The sequence below is a fragment of the Ictalurus furcatus genome, chromosome 15 (genome assembly GCF_023375685.1).
Source record: "Ictalurus furcatus strain D&B chromosome 15, Billie_1.0, whole genome shotgun sequence".
Classification (NCBI taxonomy): Eukaryota; Metazoa; Chordata; class Actinopteri; order Siluriformes; family Ictaluridae; genus Ictalurus; species Ictalurus furcatus.
This window is the reverse complement of record NC_071269.1, coordinates 10,596,358-10,623,725: the sequence shown is the minus strand read 5'-3', so window position 1 is coordinate 10,623,725 and position 27,368 is coordinate 10,596,358. Positions and strand designations below refer to the sequence as shown.

Below are 27,368 nucleotides of genomic sequence, written 5' to 3'. Positions count from 1 at the left end.
GATGAGGATGACGATGATGGTGATGATTATGATTATTTGTAGTAGTAGTGAGAGAATTTTGCAACTCTTTATAATTTACTATTAATTTGATGATGATGATTGTTATTATTATTAAGGCGGGAGGCGCAACAATGACACATCAGCCTGCTTAATCTCTCTCTCTCTCTCTCACACACACACACACACACACACACACACACATTGAGAGAGAGAGAGAGAGAGAGAGAGAGAGAGAGAGGTTCCCACCGGAAAGAGAGACACAGTTCCAGCGAGCAGCAGAGGAACAGGAACCGCTTTCCAACTTTCCGCCCGTGTTCTCTCTCTCTCTCTCTCTCTCTCTCTCTCTGATGAGTGGTGATAAGATCAGCGCGTCTCCTGAGCGGCTGCTTTAGGGTTGTTGTTCCTCGCAGCTCTCCGCACGGCGAGTGAAGCAGTGAAGGAGTGAAGGAGCGCAGGTGAAAGATGGCGAGAGGACACATGGAGTTAAAACTCTTACTGCTTTTACTGCTCTATATTTGCGGCAGCAGTGCGCAAGATTTACCGACGGATGGAGTGAACGGATTCAGTCTCCATCCGCCTTATTTCAACTTAGCCGAAGGGACCAAAATCACGGCGACGGCCACCTGTGGAGAAGACGAGCACAGCCGCCCAGTGCAGGACCTCTACTGCAAACTAGTCGGAGGGCCTGTATCAGGGGATCCGAGCCAAACCATCCAGGTGATAACTTAGTTTGATTTGTAGTATTTATTCTGGATAGACGTGTCCGCGACAACGCCAAAACACACGGTGTAAAATAATACTGCTGTTAGAAAATAAATCCCAGCGACGAGTTTTTCAATATAAGCAGGTTGTGGTGCTTCAGGTTGCCAAACTTTCGCGACACAACCTGTGAAACCAGCCCAATAACGACTCTCCACTGACATACTACATTGTGTAAATATATATTTAAAAAAAAAAAAAAAAACAACCTCATAAGGTATTTTTCCAAATATCGCAGAAGCTTCTTGTGTAATAGGAGACCACCTCAAACTGCTGCTGAGGCATGTTTTAATACACTGCCTTTTTAAAACGCACAAATCCCAAGCAGCAGATCAGGTGTAATGTGGTGTGAAAAGCGCGGAGCTGGCAACACTGCTCACAGGCGTTCTTCTAGAAGTTTATTCATTTCCAGTTAAATGCATAAAATGGCCGGAGCTTATACAGTTACACGTCCGATGGGTGTCAAGATATTAGAGTTAACTCTTGTTTATTCGTGTCAAACTAATTCAGCACCACACTCTCTCACAAAATGGTACTAAACTGTACTTTTCTTTGTCACTTGAGTAGTACCCTTATCCTTTAAAAAAATTACATTTAATATGTGTCTATCTGCTTTACATGTAACTAGATACGTAGATATGTTTACACTACACTTGCTATTGGACCGTGATAGCCGTTTAGACTCAAGCTTTAAAGATAAACCATTTACATCTTTCTAGGTAAAATGTACATATTATAGGCACAGAGGGTGTGTGTGCTGGAGGTTAACACTCACAACTACAACTAGTGGTCGAGTTTAGTACCCTTTTTATCAAAGTGTAGCTGTTTAACCCGGCCTATATGTGTCCAGGTGGACACTGAACATTATAACAGTTGAAGTGTTTGCTTGAAGTCTATACGTCTATATGTTTTTGTTCTTTGTACATGTTTTTTCCTTTCTTTGTAAAATTCCAGCTGGACTCTCGGAGTTATTCGAGCGCTGCAAAAATGTTTCTTCAGCACTGTAGGTGTCCATTCTGAGCTAGCAGCTCACTATAGCTCATACCTAGCTCTTCCTGGGGTCTGGAGGTTAACACGACAGTGAGATGTTCAAACATTGTAAAATGCAAAGTCTGGTGTAACGTTACTATTAGCATTTTCTCCCCTGAGGAATTTGCGGCATTCAGTCAGTGCATGAGGCCTTGGGGAACAGGGATCTGCTAGCTCAAGGCATCAGATCAAACATAATGCAAATGTGTAGCAAGTGACCATTTAAAAGGTGTACGTTTCTCCACCGTGTGGGTTTGAGCTGCAGTGACGTGTGGATAAATAACCGTCCCTGCTTAGGCAGTCGTATTTAGACCTATTATATACAGTACATGATTCATTACAGCTGGAGTGTAGTCTTGCATTCCTTTTTGATAATCCATTAATTAAGCTGTTTGAAATCAGTATTTGTTGGCACTTCACCAACTCCATTACCAGAGTGAATCTAGTTGCTAGCAGGTCATGGGCACAATTTTCTCTTGAAGGAATGATTAGTGGTATTACATTAATGCAAACTATATACTGTAATATTATAATAATAAATGATGTATTCATGCAACAAACAGAAATTAAAACGACAGTTTGATACATTTATTTCTGAGACTGGTGAATGATTGGAAATTTGTAGGCTTTATTGAATAACAACAACAACAAAAAAAAGTGAATATCACCAACTGAGAATTTGCCAGCTGTCAGATGCCCACTATCTCAAAACTGCACCTAACCCTGAGCGAACTTTATAATATTACAATTTGTATTTGGAAATTGGAATTTGTATTGCATTTTCACTGGTGCTAAAGTATAAATATAACAAGCAGTATACACTTAGGAACGCCCTAAGATTAGCATCATGCAAACCACATGTTGATATCATCACACACTTTTCTTAACCTGTGCGGAATCAGCTGTGCTCTTAAACTGTGCGGAATATTTCCTGTGGTTTTACACCACGTGCAAATGTAAATAAAAGAGCTGCATTTGTGGCTTTCCCCCAAACCTGCTATAACTTAATTTGATTTCAATTTCATCATGGACTCTTTCTGTTGATTCATTACATAGATAAGCATTATTGCTTAACACAAGTTTGTGTATATTTGAATATTCCCCCGAACCAGACTTTTAAGTAAAGTTTTTTTTTGTCCCTGTTTAAGTAAAAGGAATTTGGTTTAAGAACAATTGTCAGTTAGGGATAACTCTTTAAAAGACATGCTTAATCTGTGAGCTCAGGCATTTTCATCAACCGATGGATTATTTTAATAATAGGCTATATTTTATCTAAACTCCCTTACCTACCTAGTTTTTATTATCTGTATGGATACCTGGCTTGTTTGTTTATCTTATGCAGGTACCACTGTTAATTAAAAGCATCAGGAGAGTGACGTGCCCTATTGAGTTTTAAAGAACCTGTAGCATGCCTATACATTACACTGCTAATGTAGTGTTATAGAACTGCTAGGCTTCTTAATTAATAGCAAAGAAAAAGAAAATGAACAATAACGAATGATTTCACTTGTCTTGTTCGTGGAGCCATGTTTTCCATTTTGTTCTTAAGTCTAGATTAAAGGAATGAGTGGAAGTGGGAAAGGGTTGGAGATCAATGCATGGCAGGAACACCCATGAACTCTGACCTTTTCATTGTGTTCAAGTTGAGTTTTCACAACTAAAGCAGTTTTATTGAAGAATTAAGAAAAATTGAAGGATGAAGAAATATATAAGATGTATTTATAATATTATTATTGTATTAATATTAGTCGTTTTCCCTGCTAGTGTTTTGCACTGCTGCAAATAGCTCCAGGAAACGAACAGAATAAAAGTAAGAATGGTGAACACTGTAATCTAATCTCACTGGAAACTGCATGCATGGCTCAGTAACTATCCCAACTCAGGACTTTAACTGTATCAGATGACATTAAAATACAACAACAAAACAAGGAGTCACACATTTTCTGTAAAAGAAAATAAAATGTTCTACCCAGTATTATTAATTTATACCCTATGTGTGGTGCAAACAGACGGAATAGGAACCCATTTGGCCTAAATTCAAGATGGTGGAATTTACTTGGATAATGGGTAAGAAAGTTACAATCAAGATAAACATTTTTCTCTCTCCTACCAAAATGGTAAAGCAAGTTAGGCGAGGAAGAACATGAGGAGGAAGTAATGCAGGTTGTGCTGCACTGTTCTCCACCAGATTAAACCTACAGCTACATGTGTACATTTTAAGAGAAAATTCAATGCTGAGTGCCAAGCCCCATAATGCACACAGTAGAAAATCTAAATAGTAATGACAGATTTATAATATTCATCTCTGAGATGTTCACAATTCTATTTCCACTTCCTCAATACTGTTTTATGATGCAGACAATAATACCCAGATGATATCCAGAAACACAAACTAGCCCACTGACTCTAGCTATCTATCTAAAATACCATGTACAGAACAAAATCTATCACGTCTGGTTGCTTCCAGATGGCCTCCTGAAGTCACTAGCTAGTTATCATGAGTTCTGTAGCTAAAACAAATTTGCAACTAGGTAACGACAACAGTGAGGATTTAATTAACTAACTGTAATTCATTAGCTTCTCACCAAATGCATGAAGTTGGGACATGATGAGATCTAGTGTATTCAATTCAGGACCATCTTATTATAGAGTATGTTTTGTCTCCAGACTCAATAATAATTTCTTTTCCATTTTTAACAATAAATAAATAAATCTTATGCACTGTAGCTTTAAACTGAAAACTAATGTGTGTTGATACCTTTAAACGAACCTGAGACATTACATCGTTGATTAAAATTGTGGTATTACCTTGTAAATCTTAAAAGCGTATTTTAAAAGAAAAAGGGGACTTTGCCCTTACTACTGAAGAGGCCAATTTGTCTAGAGACATTGATCAGGATGACTCTGCGGTGACTGTATTTGACCAGTTTGCATTATTTTTACTTCCATGTCCCATATTGGGCAACCTAATTCAACATGTGGGTTTAGGCTAGGGCTGGGCAATATGACAAAAATATCCTTTTATATCATTTCTACGGTACATGATGCATATCACGATATATAATTTTAGCTAGCAAACTGTAATGAAGCAGTAGTAAAATAAACACAAGGCAATACTTTTCTTTAATGCATACAAAGCCTAAGAAGATTAAGTTAAAAAGAAATACATTGAATGAAGAGCATCCATTCAATGGCATTTCATTTGTAATTATTAGAAATGTAAAAATACATCACCATACCAACACTCTTCTCAGAAGAGTGTATCGTGCAATACTTTATCACTATATTGATATTTTATCGATATATTGCCCAGCCCTCGTATAGGTCCAATACTGTTCACTTGACAAAATAATGACAAAAAGTGTGTTGATAAAAAGCTGTGCTGCATTTGTTTGGTGGAAAAGTGTTTGAAATGTGCCTGTATGTACGTGTGTGTTTTTTTCCCCCTCAGGGCCAGTACTGTGATACATGTGACACAGCGGACAGTAACCGAGCCCATCCCATCACTAACGCTATTGATGGAACTGAGAGATGGTGGCAGAGCCCTCCCCTGTCTCGCAGCACTGAGTACAACCAAGTGAATGTCACTTTAGACCTGGGACAGGTGTGTGTGTGTCTTTCTCTCTCCTATCTCACTGTCTCTTTACATCCCAAACACACACACCCACACACACACACACACACACACACACACACACACACACACACTGTCTACTTCTTTTTCTCCCATTGTGTCACGATCACAATAACACGTACAGTAGTGTTACTCAGTACTACTCCTCATAGCAGACCCTTGGATTGATTTGGATGGCTCTCATGTTTCGAATTTCAGAATGGGATCCTGAGTGGTGCGTGACCCAGTCTGCATTCAATAACTGAATCTGGTGGACGTTTACTTCACTTTATTTCTGTTTACTTTTTCATGTTTGTGTATGTATATATATTTTTTTCATCAGTTTCGGCTCTTTTAAAAACTGCTTTTCAAAAATATTTTTCTTCGAGCCACTCTACAGATTGTGACCCATATACTCCCACACCTGTTCATTTGCCACATACCTCTCCTTTTGTATTGCGTAGACACTTTGTGGAGTAGGATTGCACAGGCCCAGTCAACGAGAGGGAGTGAAAAAGGAAGTAAGGAAGCAGGAAGAGAACGATAGCATTTGTTTGAGGCCTAATTAGATTTTCAGCATTTTGTTTAAAGTAAATTTGATAGTGGAGGAAAGTTTGTAAAAGAACCAAATGCAGTCGTTCAGTGGAGAAACTATTCGATGGTCGTGTTTCATGGCTTCTGCTGAAGTATTGTCTCATCTTTCTCAATAAGGGTATGGGTGATGGGGACCAGAAAGCAGAGTGATTACAGTAATGACACACTATTATGCTAACTGGGAAATCAGGTCTGACTTTCCTGTCTTTGGACTACAATATTTCCATTCTGTAACAGCTCTGGTTAGCAGTGTGATAGCGATTGCGCACTCTGGAGTGTGTTGGCCAACATACTCCAACATACACTCTGAATGGAAGCAAGGGGCTGTAACTGGCTTTGTGTAGTGTGTTCCTCTATGTGGGAGGGTTTTTTTCAGTGTCTGTTAAACCAGATGATTAAAAAGCAACACAAGGACCATCATACATGGCTGACTGGGCAGATGAGAGAGAGAGAGAGAGAGAGAGAGAGAGAGAGCATGACATGTCTGAGTCAATAGTATCTTCAGATTCAATGTAGAAAGTTTTCAGCAATCTGTCAAGTTGGAATTCAAGGAAATGGGACAAAAATGTATGCCGTGTGTGAGTATGTGTGCGGCATGTGTGTTTAAAGTGCATGAGTGTGTGTGTGTGGGTGTGTGTGGGTGTTTGGAGTATAAGCAGTGGGGTCCTTTTGACCCCCAGAGCAGGAGAATGAGATTGGAATGCTGCTGTTAACACGATCTGTCTCAACCTGCACTGGGGCCTAGCCCAAATTACCCCCTCACCTCCACTGTGCTTTTATTTCTCTCTTTCTTTCAGTCCTTTCCCCCTCCCTCATTCTTTTTGCTTTTGCTTCAAGTGCCTCCCATTCACCTCTTGGCCCTGTCCAAGGCCTTTGTATCCAAGGCTCATCTGATGTGGTTCAAAAGATTAAACCTACAAATGTTTAAACCTACTTTAAACATTGTGACACTTCCCGTTTTAGAAATTCACCGTTCACAGCATAGTATTTGTTTCTTTAATACTGTACATATGTTGTTTTTCATGGTACACAAAGACAGTTTCTATTTTTTTATATTTTATTTAAAAACTGTGCTATAAAATTTTTAAACGAAGATACATTATTGAAATGTGTACATATCAGTTATGCATCTTAAAAGAAATGCAGGAAAGTAAAAAAAAAAGAGCACCATAAGTCAATTCTTCAATACTTCACCTTTGGAAAGATTATCAATTAAGGATTCTCAGACGTTTTAGGGAAGAACCAGGACGTTGGTTTAATGTAGTCAACGGAATAATATTATATTAAATTTGGGTTACTCTGGGTTACTGATCAGAAGGTCAGGAGTTCAAGCCCCAGCACTGCCAAGCTACCATTGTTGGGCCCTTGGGCAAGGCCCTTAACCCTCAATTGCTCAGTTGTATGAATGAGATAAATGTAAGTCACTCTGGATAAGGGCATCTACCAAATGCCATTAAATAAATTTACTGCCCTAAAATGAAGTACTCTTCCTTTTTTTTTTTTTTTTTTTTTTTTTAGAATATTATTCCATTGGCCACCTGTCGTCTCCAGTTTCAAGTCGTTATTCCACTGAAATGCAGTCACAAGCGGTATAATGTACAGTATATAAGCTATTATATATCACTGTTATATTGTTTGACATTTAATGTTAAATGGAAGAAATACCGCAGTTTTGTTGCATTTATGCTTTATGCTTGAGTGTCTTTGATTTCTTTAACGATGTTAAAATATCCCTTTATAAAAAAATTCGACTTTTACATTGTTTACTTAGAGGGAAAGTTGTGCCCTTTTCCTGTTCCTGAGACCGTCAGCTAGAACAACAGTGTTAGTATTAAGTGTGCCTGTGTGAGTGCCAGAGGCAAAATAGTGCCCCATTGTGTGTCATGTGCGGAGAGCGGCATGGTGCCAACCATGAGAACTGTAAGGACTCCGCAGTTTCCTGCCATTGAGTGAGCCATACTGCCATTAATAGCGCTCTCTCTCTCTCTCTCTCTCTCACTCGCTCTCTCTCACACTGATGGGAACGCGTAAGATCGACCTCTGCTTCCTCTCTCTTATTCAATAGCAGCTTTCCAGTACTGATTGGGATCTGGCTTTCTCTTGCCAATTCCATGGAACGGGAGCATCTGACCAAGATCTTGGAGAGCTCGATCCTTTTCCAATTGAACTCTAGAGAGGATTAGTATAGATACTCTCGGGAAAACGGTGACATCCATGTTCAGGGTTCCCACACTGTTTAGGAAATTATTTTCAGGATATTTCTAGGACATTTTCCATGAATTATGTACACAGCTATTGCCCACAGAAGGTCTTCTTAGATATCTGCTGACGTCTATAATGTTAAAGTCTAGAAGCAAACAAAACTCTAGACCAAGTGCCAAGCAGATTATATGTCTGGACTCTTAGTTTTTTTATTTGTAGTTGTCTGGCAGACAGGTAGATTCAATAGTCTGCTGATATAGCAGTTACTGAGATATTTTCCTGTCCACCCACAAGAAGAAAAAAGACCTGTGTGGTGTTGGTTGCTGAGTGATATAGATAGCAGACTTCCAGAGTTACCATGCTGTCTCAGGTGTGTGTGTGTCCAAAGTTTCCATTATTTCACACTGAATCCTTCTTCCCTTGCATCACTCACATTTTCTGTGTTTATCTGCGCTTGTCTTCTTTGTACTATTGTGTATTATCTCTCTGTCTTACCCTTTTTCAGTCAGTTCTTCCACGCCCTTGTTTACATTGTTTGCACAAACACATGCAGAGCGGTGCGAGAGAGAAGGACGAAGAGAGAGAGAGAGAGAGATGGTGTAGAAGTTGCTATGGTAACATAATGGAGGCAGAGCTCAGGAGGAGTGTGTGTCAGTTTATGCTAGATTTGGATCAGTCGGACACATAATCAGAAAGGAATTTCGTGTTTCATTTTTTTGCTTCTCTGAATCCCATCAGTCATGTCCCTGGAATCTAAGAGCTTGTCTTCTCAGCCTGTCTTGTCAGAGTTTAATGGAGGCCACCGCAGGCATCATTCACCACTAATTCACAGTACATGGGGTGTAAGTCCCTGGCGCACAATCCCCTGCTCTTTCTTCTGTTATAGCTGACAGCGGAACATATGCACTGTTTTACTGTTGAACCAGCAAACATTGCGTAATCACTGGCATAACACATGAATGAAGCCAAGTATTTGTAGTAACGGCTTGGTCTCGAAAATGATTTGATGATTTTTGGGCTCAATTTTAACTTGCTTAACCAGAAACTCTGTGGTGTAACACAAATGTTGAGTCACGTATAGTGTATATAGCAATAGTTAAGGGTTGTAACCCCTTGCTCCCACTATTTATTATAGGTTGTTGGTGAACAATATGAAATAGTCGTTCAGACATTTGAGGTGTTTCTTAATAAAACTGTCAGTGTACGTAAATCAATAACTCGACCAGGAGCTGCTTCTGGGAACGTTTTTATTGTTTATGAAATTTTAAGACCTTTGCACGCACCATCAGCCTTTGGAAATCCACTATTTACAGGTCTACTGGTGCAAGCAATGTGTTCATCCTTAAACATCCAACAGGTCAAGGATACGTGCCAAACTGGCCCCGGTTCAACTTCCATCTTCGGCTGATGAAGAAAAACAATAGTTTTAATCAGGTACTGGTCGGAGATCAACAGCCATTAAGGATGTGCACCTTTAGAGAAGGCCAGTTCTCACAGTGTTTTGTAGGAGTTCAGGAGAAGTAACGTGAAACTCTGAATTCTGTGTACTAACCACAAATCAAACAGATCTGATCATTAAATTAAAATTACAAGAGTCAGTGCCTATTCAGCAGACCTCTAGACCTTTTTTACCTAGCCATATGAACGTATTATGTTTGTGCTATGTCAGTTTAATTGTGTAGTTGAGTTCTGTGCATGTTTAAAAATCTCACATCAGTGTGATAGTTGGCAAGCTGTGCGATCTTTAATTCTTCCTTTTGGCTGAGTAAACACAGTATTTCACAAACTGCGAACGGATAGTTGGTCAAAATGGGACGCTTAGATGAAGTCAGGGTCAGGCTGTAACCGAACATAAGTAACAGTGTTTCAGTTTTGGTTTCGGGTGAACGCTACAACCATCAGGGTTAAAAAAAATATGCCTTCCTGATGAATGTCTGCACTGAATTTCACACTTGTCAAAAAACGTTAAAAACATGTTCTCTTGAGTTGGTTTTCTTAGTTGTAAGGTTGTATGCAGTGTTTATATATATATACATATATATATGTATGTGCAAGCCGGATATAGAACTTAATCGGAATTTGATGTGCATGTAAACGTGGGATGGCAAAGGGTGTTTATTTATTTCTTTATTTTGCATATGTGTGCAACCTCATATTTATACCCCAGGGAAACAGGACATGGTTATAGGCATTTGTTTACATGGGTATCAATAATGTTGGCACACATATTTTCAGAGACTATATTATTATTATTATTATTTATTTTTATTTATTTTTTTAAGTAGAAAATTAACAGTTCACTTTTAGAACAAAAATGAAATACTTTTTATATTGTGTGAGTGAAAAGTTTGGATTATTGTGTGTGATGTTTTTTCTGCAGTCGTTTTTGCCTATTTTTATGAAAGGTGCCAATAACTCTGGAGGGCCCTGAAGTTAACTGCATGTTCTCATTGTTCTGTTAAACACCAGCTCACTGCATTCCTTCAGCCTACATGTCTGAAAATGATTGACCTTTCTCTTCTCGGTCATGCGCTCCTGGTGCACTCGGACTGTTCCTGTTCATCAGTAGCGCAACTTTTCGTCTTCTCCTTTTTTTTCTCTTGTATTCGCCTCTTATCTTTAACAGATTTGTTCTTGTGTCTTTTATGGAGGGGGAGCCTTTACAGGCAGCTCAGAGTTTCCTCCACTCCCTTTTTTAAGATCAGAGCAGGACGTCAGGCGCTCTTCTCCCACCGAGCAGAAAGAAGAAAGAAGCAAGTATGACGAATGCTTAGCTGTAGCAAGTGAACAGTCGGAAGTTGAAAGGGCGAAAGTCAGCTGATTTCAGAGGTTATACAAAGGGAGTCTGACGAGAGACAGCGGGTTTTGAAGCAAGGATTTGAAGAGAACAGAACAGCACACGCATCAGTGTAAAAAGAACAAGATGTATTGCTGCAGATAATGAATTTTGTAGTAGCTGCATTTTGTCATACAAATGGGTTTCGCCACCTTTTGGTATTGCTGTTAATCATTTTAAGTCCTTTAGCATGAACACACAAAAAAAGTGTGAGAGATTGTGGAATAACTAGGCTTGTTATATCAAGACAAGAATGAAGGGGCAAAAAAACAGTCGAATTTCTACATGATAGAACAGCTCAGAATATAAATGTGTGTGTGTGTGTATATACTGGGGAAGGGGTTCAGATGAGGTGCAAAATTCTTGATGCCTGTCGAGACCTGCTTCTTAGTGCCTATAAAGTCCTCCGTCACATAAAATGAACAAAGTCACTAACCTAACCCATCTAAGCTCTCGCCCTTCCCATCTCACCGTGTGTGTGTGTGTGTGTGTGTGTGTGTGTGAGTGTATTTGTGCTGAAACAAAGAACAGCCTGGTGGCTTTTTAATGACCTTGTACACAGCCCTTGCAGCATGACCCGCCTTATCTGTGCTCCATGTCTTTGCACGGCGGCAGGTTTACACATTATATCCAGAAATGTAATTGTCTAAAACCTGGAGATTTCATATCACAAGCAAACTAATGGGAAACGTGTGGCCTTGTCCTGTGTGACCCAAAAAACATATGCTACATATTTATCTGCTATCTGAGTGCAAATCTTAAACTGGATCAGCTACTTCTAGCCATATATTTGACTTATATTAGGACATGAAAGACACTACCTCTGTATCAGCAGTCCTAATCTGGGACTGTATGTATGTTAGATATTATTATATAATTTCAATGCCCTTTTTATGGCTATTCAGGATATAATGTTGTCACTTGCCCTTGTCTCCATAAGTGCAAATGAATTCCTGCCCCCCAAATAAAACGAGTACGCTAACAAAAAAATGTTCGTTGAAGTATACTACGTGTGGGTTAAACTGAACCTGAGACTCAAGTATTCTAGGTGAAAATATAAATTCAATATTAAAACACAAAATATTACTGTTCCTGCAGGGAATACCCAAGATAAAGCTAATTTTAATGTCATGATAAAAAGCCATCATTATGTAAAACGTTTTAAATTATATTAACTACTGTAAAGGCTTAATTTTTAAAAAGAATTTATTATTATTTCTTCATGATAAAGACTTGGAAACTGGAAGGAATGGTCTGCCAGAAATGTTATACCTGCCCTTCGGTTTTATTAATTCGCATGTACAGTCACTGTTGCGGATGATCAGTTCACATTCTCTTCACCTTGCATTTCGTAGCTTTGGGTAGAAGTGCACCAAACTGCATAATCATTAACGCAAAGACACGGAAAAGTACTAGACATGTTAGCGTTCACGTTTTGTGGGTATTATCAAGTGTACACATGCTTTTACACACAGAGCTTTAAATCAGGGCCTGAATGTCAAATATACCCACAATTTACTTTTGATATTCGAGATTACTTGAAAGAAGTGCACTAGGTGGCAACAAATCTATTTTGTTTTACTTTTTAGATTAAATGTTTGTAGGAGAGATTTTAGTTCCCTTTACTCAAATTTATATTATTCACTTTACTGTGCAGCACCTCACCCAAAACTTACTGTTTTTAATTGTGCTGTATATATATATATATATATATATATATATATATATATATATATATATATATATATATATATATATAAACTCAATTTGATCTGAATTAATTAAGTATAAAGCTAATATATTAATAGAATATGAAATGGTAAACTATGTATACCTCTAGTATCTTGTGATTATAGTATGCGCTTGTGATAAAATTGACTAAAGATTATTGCTAAGGGTATAAATGGAAAGATATATTTTGTGAACCAAATCCAACTATTCAATATTGGTCTCATTATTTACATTTTACAGTATTTGTATTGTGGTTGTTTATTAGAGCCACTGGAGTTTTTTATTATTGGACTTTCCACTGACAGAACACGTTAGGCCAAGGTTTGATTTGTAGGCCTACATGGGTTTGAGCTAGGGAGATTTGGATTAAACCTATTCAGTACAAGTGCCCTGTCAAGTAGGCTAACTAAAATCTTAATCATAAATACAACAACTTTGATAACAGTGGGTTGTGATTTCTACCCTGTAACAAAAAAAAACGAAAAATCACAGACCCCCCAGAATATGCCTCATGGCCTCCACTTTGAAAACTACTGTTCCATACAATATGATTTGTAGTTTTAAGCTGCAAGACATTTAGCTGGCTAGGAGCTGGTGAAAGTTTGGTTTGAAGGTCACTTAACTTATCTAGCTAGGTTGCAGATTCTGCCTGGAAGCAACTTGTAGCAGTCTAAAGACGCACATGTATGGCAGGCAAAAAAAATAATTAAAGGACTTGTTAATCGCTAAACATGAATTCTGTCCTCACTGTCTTTAAAATTTCATGGGACTCATCCACTGAACAGAACTATGAGACATAAGCCATTATAAAAGATACACTCACTGTACACTTTAATAGGAACACCTGTACACCTGCTCATTTGTCCGGTTATCCAATCAGCCAACCACGTGGAAGCAGCACAAGAGAGAAGAGTTTCAGTTAATGATCACGTCAAACATCAGAATGAAGAAAAAAATCTCTGTGACTTTAACCATGGTTTTGATGTTAGTACATGAAGGGCTGGCTCGAATATTTCAGAAACTGCTGATCTCTTGGTTTCACAAACGACAGGCTCTAGAGTTTACACAGAACGGTGTGAAAAAGCAAAAAAAAAAAAAAAAATTGAGCGAGCGACAGTTCTGTGGGTGGAAACGCCTCGTTGATAAGAGAGATCAGAGGAAAATGGCCAGATTGGTTCGAGATTCCAGGAAGGACATAGTAACTCATGTAATCGCTCTTTACAACCACCGTAAGCAGAAAAAAAACATCTCGGAACGCACAAAACATTGAACCTTGTAGTGGATGGGATGCTACAACAGCAGAAGACCACATCAGCTTCCACTCCTGTCAGACAAGAATAAGAATCTGAGGCGATCCTGGGCACAGACTCACACAAACTGCACAGCTGAAGATTAGACCAAAAAAAAAACAAACACCTGGTCTTTTTCCAGTCTTCAACTGTGCCTCAAATTCTTGTAAAAGTGTTTCTGCAGTTTGGCACAAACCCGAGCACATTTCCATAAAGTTCTGGTAACATGAAGATTAATAATTAAGGATGCACCACAGTGACTCTGAATCCAAAGGCATTATGAAGTCAGGCTAATATTAGAATGTTCATGTCTTCCATGTGGAGACAACAGCTTCTTTTTTAATCTCGGGGCGAACCGATGTGTGGGATTTTCGGAAATCAATGTGTCATCCTCATTCCCTGCACATGCCAGTATGAATAGGACCTTTGAATTTGTGTCACAAGAAATAGGGACTTACAGGAAATACAGCTGATGATTGCAACAGCTGAGAAAAAGTGATAATGGTGGAATAATGGTCAGACTGCGACAAACTTAGCCGAGAGTTCCCAAAGAACGGAGTAGTGGTGGCATAAGAGTTCAGAAAATACTATAGCGGACTTTGTTATTATGCCATTTTGAATTCTACTTCTAACGTAGCCTATTTATTTTCTCAAATCTGATCCGTTTTTTCTCTTGGATTTTCTTTCAAGTTCTCACTGAATACCTCACTGGTATAAATAATAATATCCTCAGTTATTTAAAAGCAAGAGGGAGCTTGTGAAAGAGGTGAAAAAGAGCCAGAGAGAATGTGTGCTATGTTAATGAGAGAGTAAATGTTTGTTTTGCCTGGTCAACATGAATTCTAGTCTGAGCTTTTCTTCTGGCTCTTTATACTCTCAACGGCCCATTGGGAAGGACATAAGAGGGGAGGGGAAGGTGAAAGACCGGGTAAATACCTTTACATCCATTCCCTTTACCCTGAAGCAGCCTGTTCAGTGATTTATTTACCCCCCAACTCATATGGGACCTTGTTTTCTGATTTGAGCTCGTGAGAGCTCAGCTTCTGGCCACCAACATCTTGGAAATGAATGCTTGGTTTGTTGTCAGTTAACCTTAAAATTCCACTATCTCCACGCTACAGGTTTTATGGCATTCACAGAGGACATTCACTGTCAGTGTGATCAAGCTATGACTCCGTGGTGACATGCTTGTTTCAGTCAATAACACAGAACTGATTCCTTTACAACGGGAACTGTAAAAGGACATTTTGTAAAAGGAGCTGTAGTGTGGAAGAAATTTCACTAGAGAAAGGTTTTCCATGCTAGCTTTATGTCTTTTGTTTCACATGTGCGCACGAGGATATCGAGAATACGATTTTATATTAAACGTTGAACATACTCTGATTTCATTGTCACTGTACAGTGTAGTCTGTCATGTACTGAGTATTTCACACTGCTGGAACTTGTGTTTGCTAGGGGTGTGCTCATGTATTATAATTGAACCTTTTGAGGAGGCAGGAATCAAATACTAGTCACTATTCAAATTTTTGTTATGGCCTGTATGTTGTGAGAGCGCGCTCCAGATTTATTCATGCAAATGAGTGGAAATGTATGTGGAAAAGGTTTAACGAATGGGTGGCATGATGACGCAGAGGATAACATCTGCCACCTCACAGTTTCAGGGACCTGGGTTCGGTCCTGAGACGGTCCCCGTCTGTGTGGAGTTTCGCATGTTCTCCCAGTGTTCACATGGGTTTCCTCTGGGTTCTCCAGTTTCCTCGTACTGTCCAGAAAGCATGCTGCAATGCAGTTTGGTTACGCACTGTGATTTGGTGAGTTCTTCCTCCTTGCGCACCGGTGTTACCAGGATTATCTCTGGATCCACTGCGACCCTGAGCAGGGCAAAATGTTTAGTGAAGATGAATGAATAACGGCTGCAGTAAGTGATGGTTTGTGCTCAATCATATGGCGTGATACTGTATAGTGTATTTATGTGTTAAACTTATTTAAAGTTTTTGTTTTTTTTTTAATACAAATCACTGGTTTTAAAATTATTGGCACCCTTCTGCTTAATATTTTGTGATGCCTGCCTTGGACAGAATAACAGCACTAAGGCATGTTGTGTAATGTTTATTAACATTGGATACAGTTGTTGAGTTATCTTGTGCCACTCGTGTATACTCGTATGTACGAGCAGAACATTCGAAGCTCCTTAATATGTGTTTGTGCACGTGGATTTCCCACTTCAGTTCAGACCACGGGTTTTCGCTAGGGTTCAAATCTAGAGACTTGAGTACGGAGAGTTGTAAACGAAGCCTGTTTTACACCGGAAGCAACACTTTGTGCAGTAGGTAGCAACTGCTTTATGATGCATTTCATTTTATACACCAGTTGTATTCACTGGTCTAGTAAATACACGCGCTGTGCAGATATCTGTACTTTCCGATTGTTATAAACGTGCATCACATAAAGTTCAGTAGTCCAGTGAGATTTTCATTTTCACGAAGCTTGAATTTTACCCAAAGGCGTGTATTTAATGTTTCTGTTCATTATGTCTGACAAACACATAAAGTTTAATGTCACCACAGTCGAGCCTCTTTTCTAGCCGTGAACTGATCTGATCTGTTCATTAACTCCTAATATGAAAATTAGGCAGAAGACACATTCTTAGTATTTGGTGAACTTGGCTCTCTATTTTGCAGCTCTCACTGTGTTTGCACAGGCACCTATACATGTTAAGAAAATGCCTCGTTAGGACATTGAAGATATGGGGAGTGCTTTATGGAGATCTTCCAGCTGTTGGCCTTGTTTATTACTGGACCAAGCATCTGGTGCGAAACGTCTTTGTTCAGCAAAGTGTTATGTTACAGTGACGAGTGCTTGCCTCAATCGAAATGTTTGCATTTTATTGTCCCTGATTTGTTTTTTATTAATTCCTTCTTTCTCCTTCTGTCTTTGTCTCCCTGTTTCTCGTCTAACAAGAGCTGATCTCTGTCCTGTCTGCTTTACTTCCCTTCTCCGCCTGCTGCCTGAAACGTTACCTCAGAGTCTCTCATCCACTCCTCCGTCCTCGTTATCTTTCTTTAGCTCCAGCTGTCAATCGGGTTGTAATGAACGTCTCATGTCTCCCAGTGTTGTTTTCTTTTGTAGGATTCACAGAGTTTTGAAGACGTGAACAATGTTCACCTTACACAGACAATCACAACATCATAAGAGAGAGTGTGTGTGTGTGTGTGTGTGTGTGTGTGTGTGTGTGTTGGTTAAAAGGCAGACGCGGGAGACTTAAGACACCCCAGGCAGAGATATCTGGAAAGTAGCAGAGTCTGGAAAGCATCTGGTGCTTCGAAAACAGCCGCTGCACTTTCCCAGAGACACACCTGGGAAGTGTGTCAGGAGACAGTGGAGACAGGAGAGACGAACAGGACTACTGGTCACAGTTTAGCCAGATACAGAGAGTGATAGATGAGAAAAGGAAAAGGTTAGATGAGAAGCACATTGGAGGTTAAGAGATCTGCCGGTCCAGGTGATGGGAGCATATTCAAACACGTGGTGCTGATACTGTCTGGAATTCACAAAACCCTCCACTTCAAACTTCTACACACACACACACACACACACACACACACACACTCACTCACTTTGCCCTAAATTAAGCCATCAGCCTGGTTCCTGACTATTCCTATTCACACAGCATTTCCAACTAAGTTCATTGACCTCGGTGCAGTTTACAAATAGGTATCGCTAGGATTCTCGACGAGAACAAGTTGAAATCTAGAATCCTAAAGGGTTTTTCTCCTCTTCACTCAGAGGTTTGATATCAACCTCGAGATCAGGTTTTGCATATCAGAAAGGATTGCTAGTAGAACTCTTTAGGAAACAACGAACCCTTAACTATCCAAAGAAATCTCAAGTGTATGGACTGAGCGTACTTGCTAGATAAGTAGAAGGTTGGCTCCTCGAAGCTCCTGGGGGGACTGGGATTCCTGGAGCGCTTTGATAACGCTGTTTTAACGAAGGGGAGGAGCGGGGGGCATTACAAGCAAAGCAGGTGTGAACAGATGACCCACCCGCACCCCTGAGGCCAACACACACACACACCAGAGCTGCCAGCCCCTCATAAGAATAGCTTTCAGCTCTTTCAGGAAACAGAGCATGATCTTACATGTCATCACTCAGAGTCCCCATACCTGAGGACTGACAGCCTGTGGTTTTTTTCCATACACCTCAAAAGCACAAGACATGAGGTAACCAAGACTTTCTTCTCAGAAGTGCAGGCGTAGGAGTTGCTGAACCTCCTCTAACAATAGATGACAATATCAACAGTAATAAATAAATCTGGGTCTAGATTTAGATCTTGGTCTAGACCCATCTTTTTCTTGTCAACACCAGGCTGTTTCTAGCTGTGTCATCTCAGTGTTTTTATTCTCTCATGTGGTAGGTTGTAATCATGCCTTTCCAGAGAATTAAAAAAAAAAATTATGCCAGGTTATAATTAGACACCATTGTAGTAAACAAGATTCTGGGATTATTCTAAGGGATTTACAAGTGTCTATGTCTTGTTTCCTTTTGAGCCGAACGTGTGTGAGATAACACACATGCAGCAGGCTGAAAGGCTGCTTCATTTATAATCTCTCGTCATGCAGGAATTAAAAGGAGCGCTTTATCCTGCGAAGTCTGAAACATCAGACACTGAACAAAATGGCTTATAAAGGACCGTTAGTATGTAAGCATCGAATGTGATGTTCTCAGGAATTTCTGGAATATACATCTGCTTCATGACTAGATCCATTCCCCTAGATGACACTGTGTCTGTCCAGAGAAGCCCATTTTGTTCTCCCTACCCCAATGCAGTGATGCTTCAGTCTTAGGGCTGCACAATTAATCGAATATCGATCTCGATTACGATTTTGATTGCCCATGATTACATGAACATGTTCGACTGCGATATTGACGTTTAAAGTTTTTTCTCAGCTCGTAGAAAACTCCGCTGCAGATCAAATCAAGCGCTTCCTAAACTTACAGCCAGTCACCATAGAGCGGCGCAGGGATGGCATCATTTATTATTATTTATTGTAATGCCAAAACCTGGAAACGAGTTAGCATTATAGCGCTTGTGCTGTGAGCTTCGCTTCGGGTTTCAGAGCGCGCTGCACGCTCCAGCGCTTGCACGAGGGGAAATCGTGACACTAACAAGTTGCTAAATGGGACTAGAGACGTTGTCGGGGACATTAAACGTCATCACGCTGTACAGGAAAAAACTTTGCAGATAAACTGGTTCAGGTATGCTGTGCACAATTCCCAAAAAAACCTGGATGAAGATTCATCCACAGAGTAAATCCGTATTATGGAAAATGTTTTAAATCAAGTTTGGAAAAGTTGTGGGAAGCTCGGTGATGATGACCTTGAAGTCGAGTGACCGTGGTGTAGTTCGTTTATAGCATACGGTTAGTTTTTTTCATTTCTGGCGATTGTATTTAAGTTTCAAACTTCATAAACGTGGTGTTTATTTGTGAAAATTATCCTGATGGACAAAACGTGTTAGTGTTGTAAACTTTAGTTGATCACAGAGCTTATTTTTTGCGATAATCCAAAAAGCCTATGGGAAAATCCTATTGGGTTTTTGTTGAGGGAACCGGTGTGATGATAAGTTCCGGGTTCCAGTACAAAATGACGTCGTCCCTGCGTCACTCTATTGTGTGATTTGGCTGCATCTCTCCTCCTATAAACACTGTTATTGCCTTTTCTGCATAGGATTGAATTGTTTTCTTTTGCTTGCATATTGTTATATTTGATTGCATATTTTCATTTGGTTGTTGGCATTTTTATTTTTATTTATCCTATATTTTGGGTACAATTTTATTTATATTTTGCCTCTACGAGATGATGCACTTTAAGGATCAGTCTAATTTGATGCAAAGATTTGTACATTAGCAGGAATGTAGCACAACACGGATGTGAGAGTGCAGTAAAAATATGTTGTTCCTAAAATCAATGAATAATCATGATCTCAATATTGATCAAAATAATCATGATGAACATTTTGGCCATAATCGTGCAGCCCTATTCAGTCTCCACACATATAGACAGATAAATATGCCGCAGTATACTTTATGAGGCGAAGTGACATTGACAGCTGCGGCATCTTCTCCCATTTCTGCGGAAATTCCTCCTTGTCCTCACATTCCGTTGAAGCGTTAGAGCATCGGACAAAGACTGACTCCCAACATTCCTTTCACGTGCCACCCTGTTATACGCTGTGTATGTGTGTGTGTGTGTGTGTGTGTCCATTGCTCAGTGGGGCTGAAGGATAGACAGAGACAGGAAGGGATTCACAGAGGGGAGATAAGTAATGATCTCCTGAAACATCTGCAGGTCTGAGCTGTGTTCAGACTCGCTTGCGTGTGTCTGTTGTACAATCTTAGCTCTTTGTTGTGTCATCTGAACAGAGAAAAGGAGAGAGAAGCCAGTTAGCCAATCAGGTCTAGGAAAGCTACTATTTGAAGTAGTGTAATGAAGTTATCAGCCGTCATTCAGCTTATCACGTCTGCATGTCATTCTGTTCAGATAAGGACTGTTTTGTGTCACTCTCGCCTGCGCCACTTCCCCCGTTAGTTCCTCAGGTGCTGGCTGGTTGTCCCATTGGCTGCATTCCAAATTCATTGCCCTAAGGGTTGTACTTGCTGATATGTATTACCATGGTAACCTCAGGAATGCACAAGCCAACATAGGAATGTGTAATCATTAAGCTCAGGAGTAGGGAGACTTTTGTTGAATGCCAACGGAATGGTCTCAGGTCGCGCTGAACAGAACTGCACTCAAAGCAGAGCACAGAGTTTACTATTCCTATTAAATTCTCTAGAGCAGCTAGGGCTGGACGATATGACCTAAAGTCAAAATCTCGATTAATTGAACATGTTACCTCCATTACGATTAATGAACGATTATTTTGCTTTTGGGTGGTTTTTTTTTTGCCCTCATAGTTTATTGACAAGGTTTGTACTGTAAATATGCTCAACTATTAAAAGTGGGGTATTTTTTTCTAATGAAAGCATGCATTTCTTATCTTTTTTTTATTTGAAAATAATTGAAGGAAACACAAACTATTGAACTACTATAAACTATATAACACAAACTATTAAACTATATAAACTATGGTCCTACTTGAGCAGAGATCAGAAGTTCAGCAGCTACCTTTTTATATGTTTTGTACATGTTGGGCAGCGCAGTTTGGGAAAAATATGGTTGCAATGGTACAGTGTATGTTCTGTCGAGAGTTTTTAACGAGGTGTTTAAACACACTGTAGCTATGGGAGCCATATCTTTCACGATGTAGTAAAAAATGGCATCAGTTATTTCTTTCCATCTTCTTGAACCCTTTTCATATTGTGTAGCATTTTTTAAATGCTTGTGTTATCGACCTGCTTTATGAAGGCACTTGTTGCTGGGCGCTTGTCAGTCTTTTTTTTTTTGAGCCATGCACTGTTCATATTGAGTAACGTGATTGTGCTGCAAGTGTTGAAACAGATTGGTGGTATTACCTTTGGTCGCTGAAACGGTTTTTCTGCAATGTTTACATTTGAGATCATTTTGTTCGGTGTTTCTTTACTGAAGCCAAAATGCGTCCAAATGACGGACACTGCGTTTTTCTTTGGTACAAGCTGCTCCTGTTGCTCAGATGACTCGGGGTTTGAGTCCGCCTCCATGTTGCTTCCATGCTGCTGACTGGATGGGGCGGGGTCACGTGACTCCACACGCGGTTGTATGTTCTTAAGGGGAACGTAGTAACAGGATTAAAAAAATTAAATAATGGACAAGGGGAAATTACGTCGGTTAGAGGTTCTGAATTTCGGTTTGGATTACTTTTCGATTAATCGTCCAGCCCTAAGATCAGGGGTGTCCAATCTTATCTGCAAAAGATCGGTGTGGGTGCAGGTTTTCATTCCAACCAAGCAGAATCCACACCTGAGTCTATTGAAAGCCAATATCAACTGATTAAACAGGCGGAATCAGGTGTGGCTGCTGTGCAGTTGGAATGAAAACCTGCGCCCTTTGCGGATAAGATTGGACACCCCTGCTGTAGATGGTCTGATGTATACTGTTATTTGTCTGCAATTGCAACCACTCGCATACTTCACCTGCTGATGTGGTCTGTGGTCTGCAAGTCCTTAGGGGTGGAGGGATGAACAGTAAATAGAAAGACCAAGGAGTGCTGCACTTGCTTAATCTTGGATTGAACAGACTTTGTTTTTGAATGAAAGCTGGATCACGTTTCCTGTTGTACTACTCACTCCAGGCGTTTCATTTTCCATGTCGAGTAATTGAATGGTTTTGTCTGAGATACAAAAACCTGTTCACACCTGTTTTTGGAAAACCCCTCATCTTAATAATGTATTATTTGATTTGATTTGAGATTGCCAGAATTCTTTAAGCACTCGTGGATTAGCAGGAAGTGTAAACTACTCTTAACACATCTGATGATTCAGAGCGCGTTGACTGTGTGTACGTGCAAAGATTTTAGGCCCTGTTTACACTAGCGCGTTTCTGTTTTAAAACTTCTGCTACGGTTACATATGTCGTCTACACTACTCCGGTGTTTTCGACCCTCGAAAACAGAGACTTTTGGAAACGCCAAAGACCCTGTTTTCATTTGAAAACTCCAGGCTCGCGTTTCAGTGTAAACAGACTGAAACGAAGACTTTTGAAAATGAAGGTGTGGCTCCGCCCACATTCGCCCCCTGATTGAGTCTTCTGGATCATTGCGTATCCTTCCCTGATTTGTCAAGCCCCTACCATATGACCATTGACCGTATACACAACACGGAGACTGAACCGCAAGCTTTGCTGGATTTGTTGTCGTTCTTAGCAGCCATTTTGCAGTTAAATTCTGAATTTTATAATACTGCAGCTGCCTACATACGCAAGAGATGAGCTATGATTAGAGCAATCGGCAACAAATCTCATTTCAAGCAGCGTAAGCCCTAAATGGAGCACTGGTTTGTTGTTCCTGCCTGTGACTAGCATTGTTGTTCCTGCCGGTGACTACCATTGTTGTTCCTGCCGGTGACTGCCATTGTTGTTCCTGCCGGTGACTGCCATTGTTGTTCCTGCCGGTGACTGCCATTGTTGTTCCTGCCGGTGACTAGCATTGTTGTTCCTGCCTGTGACTACCATTATTGTTCCTGCCGGTGACTACCATTGTTGTTCCTGCCAGTGAATAGCAACCGACTTCCTGTTTACACTTGTATGCGCATGCCCAATGTGCATGAATGGTCATGTGACGTATATTCGGACGTGTAGTGTGGACGGAGATCGTTTCTGAAGCACAGCAGGAACACCAGTGTGGACAAGGGTCGTTTTAGAACGCACTAGTGTATAGAGGGCCTTAGTAAAACCGAATGATTTTAATTCCTGTCTACAAATGAATTGGCGTATTAAACCTGGCAAGCTGCTGAGAGTCTTCATTTTCTAGTTGCCCATGCAGTGAGCACTGTTGAAGTTAACAATAATTACAACAAGCACAGGTCAGAGTTTAGCAGGTAGATAATATTAGTTAAGTAGCTTAGTAGTTATATTATGTCAGTCTCAGCAAATGTACATTTTTTTAACACAAAATGTACACAAATTGTACGCTTTTTTGAACATCCCATTCCAGATTTAGTCCTCCCTTCACTCCTATAATAACCTCCACTCTTCTGGGAAGATTTTCCACTAGATTTTGGAGCGTGGCTGTGGGAATTTGTGTTCATTCAGCTACAGGAGCATTAGTGAGGTCAGGTGAGGAGGCCTAGGATGCAGAGGGCGTTCCAGTTCATCCCAATTGTGTTCAGTGGGCTCGAGGTCAGGGCTCACCAGTTCTTCCACTCCAACCTTGGCACACCATGTCTTCACGGAGACATTCTCACTTTCTGCGCAGGGGCATTGTCATGCTGGAAAGGGTTTGGGCCTCTTAGTTACAATGAAGGGAAATCTTAATGCTACAGCACACAAAGACATTTTATACAATTGTTTGCTTTCAACTTTGTGGCATTGTTTTATGGAAGGCCCACATATGATAGTGTGATAGTCATGTGTCCACAAAGTTTTGCCCATGTAGTGTATCTGCTCCATTGGGAGTTTGTGCTTCCAACGTTTTTGGCACCAGTTTGTGGAAGACCCACATATGGGTGAAATGGTCAGGTGTCCACAAACGTCTGGCCATATAGCGTACATGTCTATTGAACACGAAACGAAAGAAAATCTTGTTCCAAAATACAAGATGCCCCCAATCCAACACTGTAGTTTCTTTCAAATTATATCAGTCTGTAACAAGACCTTTGTCGTGTGCGGTCAGTGTAAGGATTACTCTTTTGTTACTGGAGGTTTACATGAAGGGTTTTTTTCTTCTTCTTGTGATTGAGTTTAATAACATTGTTAACAGGTTATTCGGATGCCTGTAAATGTAGGTTATGAGTAAACGTTAATGTCTATTAAGACTACACCTGACCGAAATCTTCATCAGTCCAGATATTCTTGTTAAAATGGCATTTCATTGTCCTCGCCATTTCCTCCCCAGCCTCTTTATCAGTACTGCAGGCTGTTTGTTTTCTCAAGTCCTCATAGAAGTTGACACTATTTCAAGGAAAGGGTTTTTTGTGTGAAATGGCTTAAGGGGTTTGCAAATATGTCATCACTACTAGCAGAAAGGAAATAGTTGGATGCCTCCTGGAGCTGTCTGGAGGATGATGAGCTAAGGGAGGGAATATATGACGAATGCTTTTTCTGGTTGGATGAATTCCAGCGCTTTTGTGTAGGATAAACGATGAATTATTATTATTCGTTCAGTCCAGTCGTAATTTACTCACTACAAATATTATAATACGTCTTTGGGATATAAAACCAAGCAGGACCATTAGAATTTATACCATTTCAGATTTGATTTTGTAAGACCATATGCTTTAAGTTATACAGGGGGAATCGTGTCTTACATGAAGGTCTTCGTGAAGACATGTGGCCGCATGTCCTGACCGTGAGCCTTGATGCTTCTCGTGAGAACGTAGCTCGGTGTTATGGGAACGGATGGGAGATAGGAGCAGGAATGCGACTCGGGATGTGTATATCAGGTGCTTTTTCTGAACTATTGATGGGAAAGTGTAGTAGTATACAGGAGAGAAGCCAGCTATCTGGCAAACAGCACAGAGATTTCACCACAAGAGTGTACAAAATGAAAACATGCTCCTTGAGACAATGCAACAAGAAATCTAGCACTCACAGCGAGCATCAAGCATGATGATCATTCATTTATAGAATTAATTGCCACTGGACATCCGCCTTACACCTTCAATTACCATTTTTAAAAAGAGGCTGAAAACATATCTCTTTTCCCAGGCTTTTTTAATCCATTTTTTTTTCTATTGTCTGTCTTTATTTGGTTTTATTCTGTTTTCTATTTTACTTTTCTTTACTCTGTTATTTACTTACTTACAAATGATGCTTCTTTCACAATATCAGATACTCCATTTCAAGGGTTCTTATGTCTTTCTGTTATTATGTGACATTTCTACCCTGGGTTGTGGTTAGTAATCCTGTCTTATTCAGACACCCCACACTATTTCTTTCTTTTTTTCTTCTTCTTCCCTTTGATTTAGTCATCCTGGGAAAACATGTGTCTGGTTCACTGACTGTATGAGCTCAAAGTCTGGTGTGTCTCAAAATATGAAAGTGATTACACTAATAGTCTCAGTGGGATCATAGCATAATGTTGCATGTTATGCTGACATGCTGACTGAAACCCAATCTTTACGGCACACCCTGCCAACTCTAACAGTACGCTTGATATTCTGCGGAGGAAAAATATCGTTTTATGTAAAACGGCAACAAAAAAACATGGGTATTGTAAACTGGAGTCAGTTTTTCCACCAAGCGCATTGGATTGATGGACTTTACTGGGTTCACTGGGATTGCACACAGTATATGATATGGCTGTATGTGTCAAATTATATTGTTATCTGTGTTTCTTGTCTCCAACAGCTCTTCCATGTGGCTTATGTGCTCATCAAATTTGCGAACTCTCCAAGACCTGACCTGTGGGTCCTGGAGCGCTCCGTCGACTTTGGGAAGACATACCAGCCATGGCAGTTCTTTGCCTGTGAGTATACCGTTAACATACATCTCATGCATAATGCATCTCTGTTCCTCTCTACTTCATTGACTAGCCGTTCTCCTCTGTATTAGCACAACAGTAGGCTGAGTATAGTAATAGTACCTTCATGCATGTAGTAGAGGGGCAGTGTTGGATAATTGGTTAATCTTCTTTAGAAGGGAAATTAGCAGGAAAGTTGGCACTCAGGTAAGTGATTGAGAAATGACCTAAGATGTCATCTCTCAATCAGTATTGTGGGGCGGCTGTGGCTCAGGTAGAGCGGGGTGTCCACTAATCGTAGGGTTGGCGGTTCAGTTCCTGGTCCACGTGACTCCACATACCGAATTGTCCTTAGGCAAGACACTGAACCCCAAATTGCTCCTGATGGCAAGTTAGCACCTTGCATGGCAGCTCTGCTACCATTGGTGTATGAGTGCGTGTGTGAATGAGTGAATGAGAACCAGTGCTGTTCACCAACAGTCTTCATCCAATCTGACAGAGCTTGAGCAATTTTGTCAAGAAGAATCAGGATCCAGATGTGCAAAGCTGAGAGAGACAATATCCTAGAAGACTTGTAATCACGGACAAAGATGATTCCACCAAGTAGTGTTGGATGTAGGGTTGGGGGTTGGGGGGGGTATAGTTATGCTTTACTTTAATCTCCATTACAAAGTTGAAAGGAATTTCTTAAAATTGGCAAGTAAATTATCCATCTAATGAAATGATCATGAGATCATCATTTGACCCGAGATGAAATCGGGTCGCAGCTAGTCAGATTACAGAGCACACTTGCACATTTAGTACCCCTGTTGTTTTGGATTTGCAGTGAAGGCTTTCACTCTCATAGCGAAGAGCAGGAGAAAAAACAACAACTCATCACTAACAATAAAGGGCACCGTTGCCCTCGCTGGCATCTGAAGCGCTGGCGTTATCACCACACTGTAACATAATGTCCTGTTGTTGGCCTAAACGCACTAGCTTCTGTTCCACCAACACCTCTGAATATGGGAGAGGTCAGAGAGAGGATATAACAGAGTGTGCATGGAGTGAGCAAAGATTCCATATCTATTTGCAGTGTGAGTTCGGAGCTGTGCTGAACGTGTCTGATCAGTGTGTAATTTAACGTACATAATAAGAGAAGAATCACCTTCTTTCTTATTATCAGAAATGATACCTAATACATGTTAACATAAATGTGTCCATAATGTTCTTGTAAAT

At 40.1% G+C, this 27,368-nt stretch overlaps 1 protein-coding gene across 1 annotated transcript in view; it reads left to right on the top strand.

Annotated features, from left to right (window-relative positions):
- Window positions 1-462: 462 nt before the first annotated feature.
- Window positions 463-27,368, top strand: part of lama5 (laminin, alpha 5) — an 82,877-nt gene continuing 55,971 nt past the window's right edge. Inside the window, exons 1-3 of the mRNA XM_053643626.1 lie at window positions 463-717; window positions 5,240-5,392; window positions 26,039-26,156. Of these exons, the coding sequence (XP_053499601.1) occupies window positions 463-717; window positions 5,240-5,392; window positions 26,039-26,156 (526 nt within the window). The remainder of the gene's footprint in view (window positions 718-5,239; window positions 5,393-26,038; window positions 26,157-27,368) is intronic.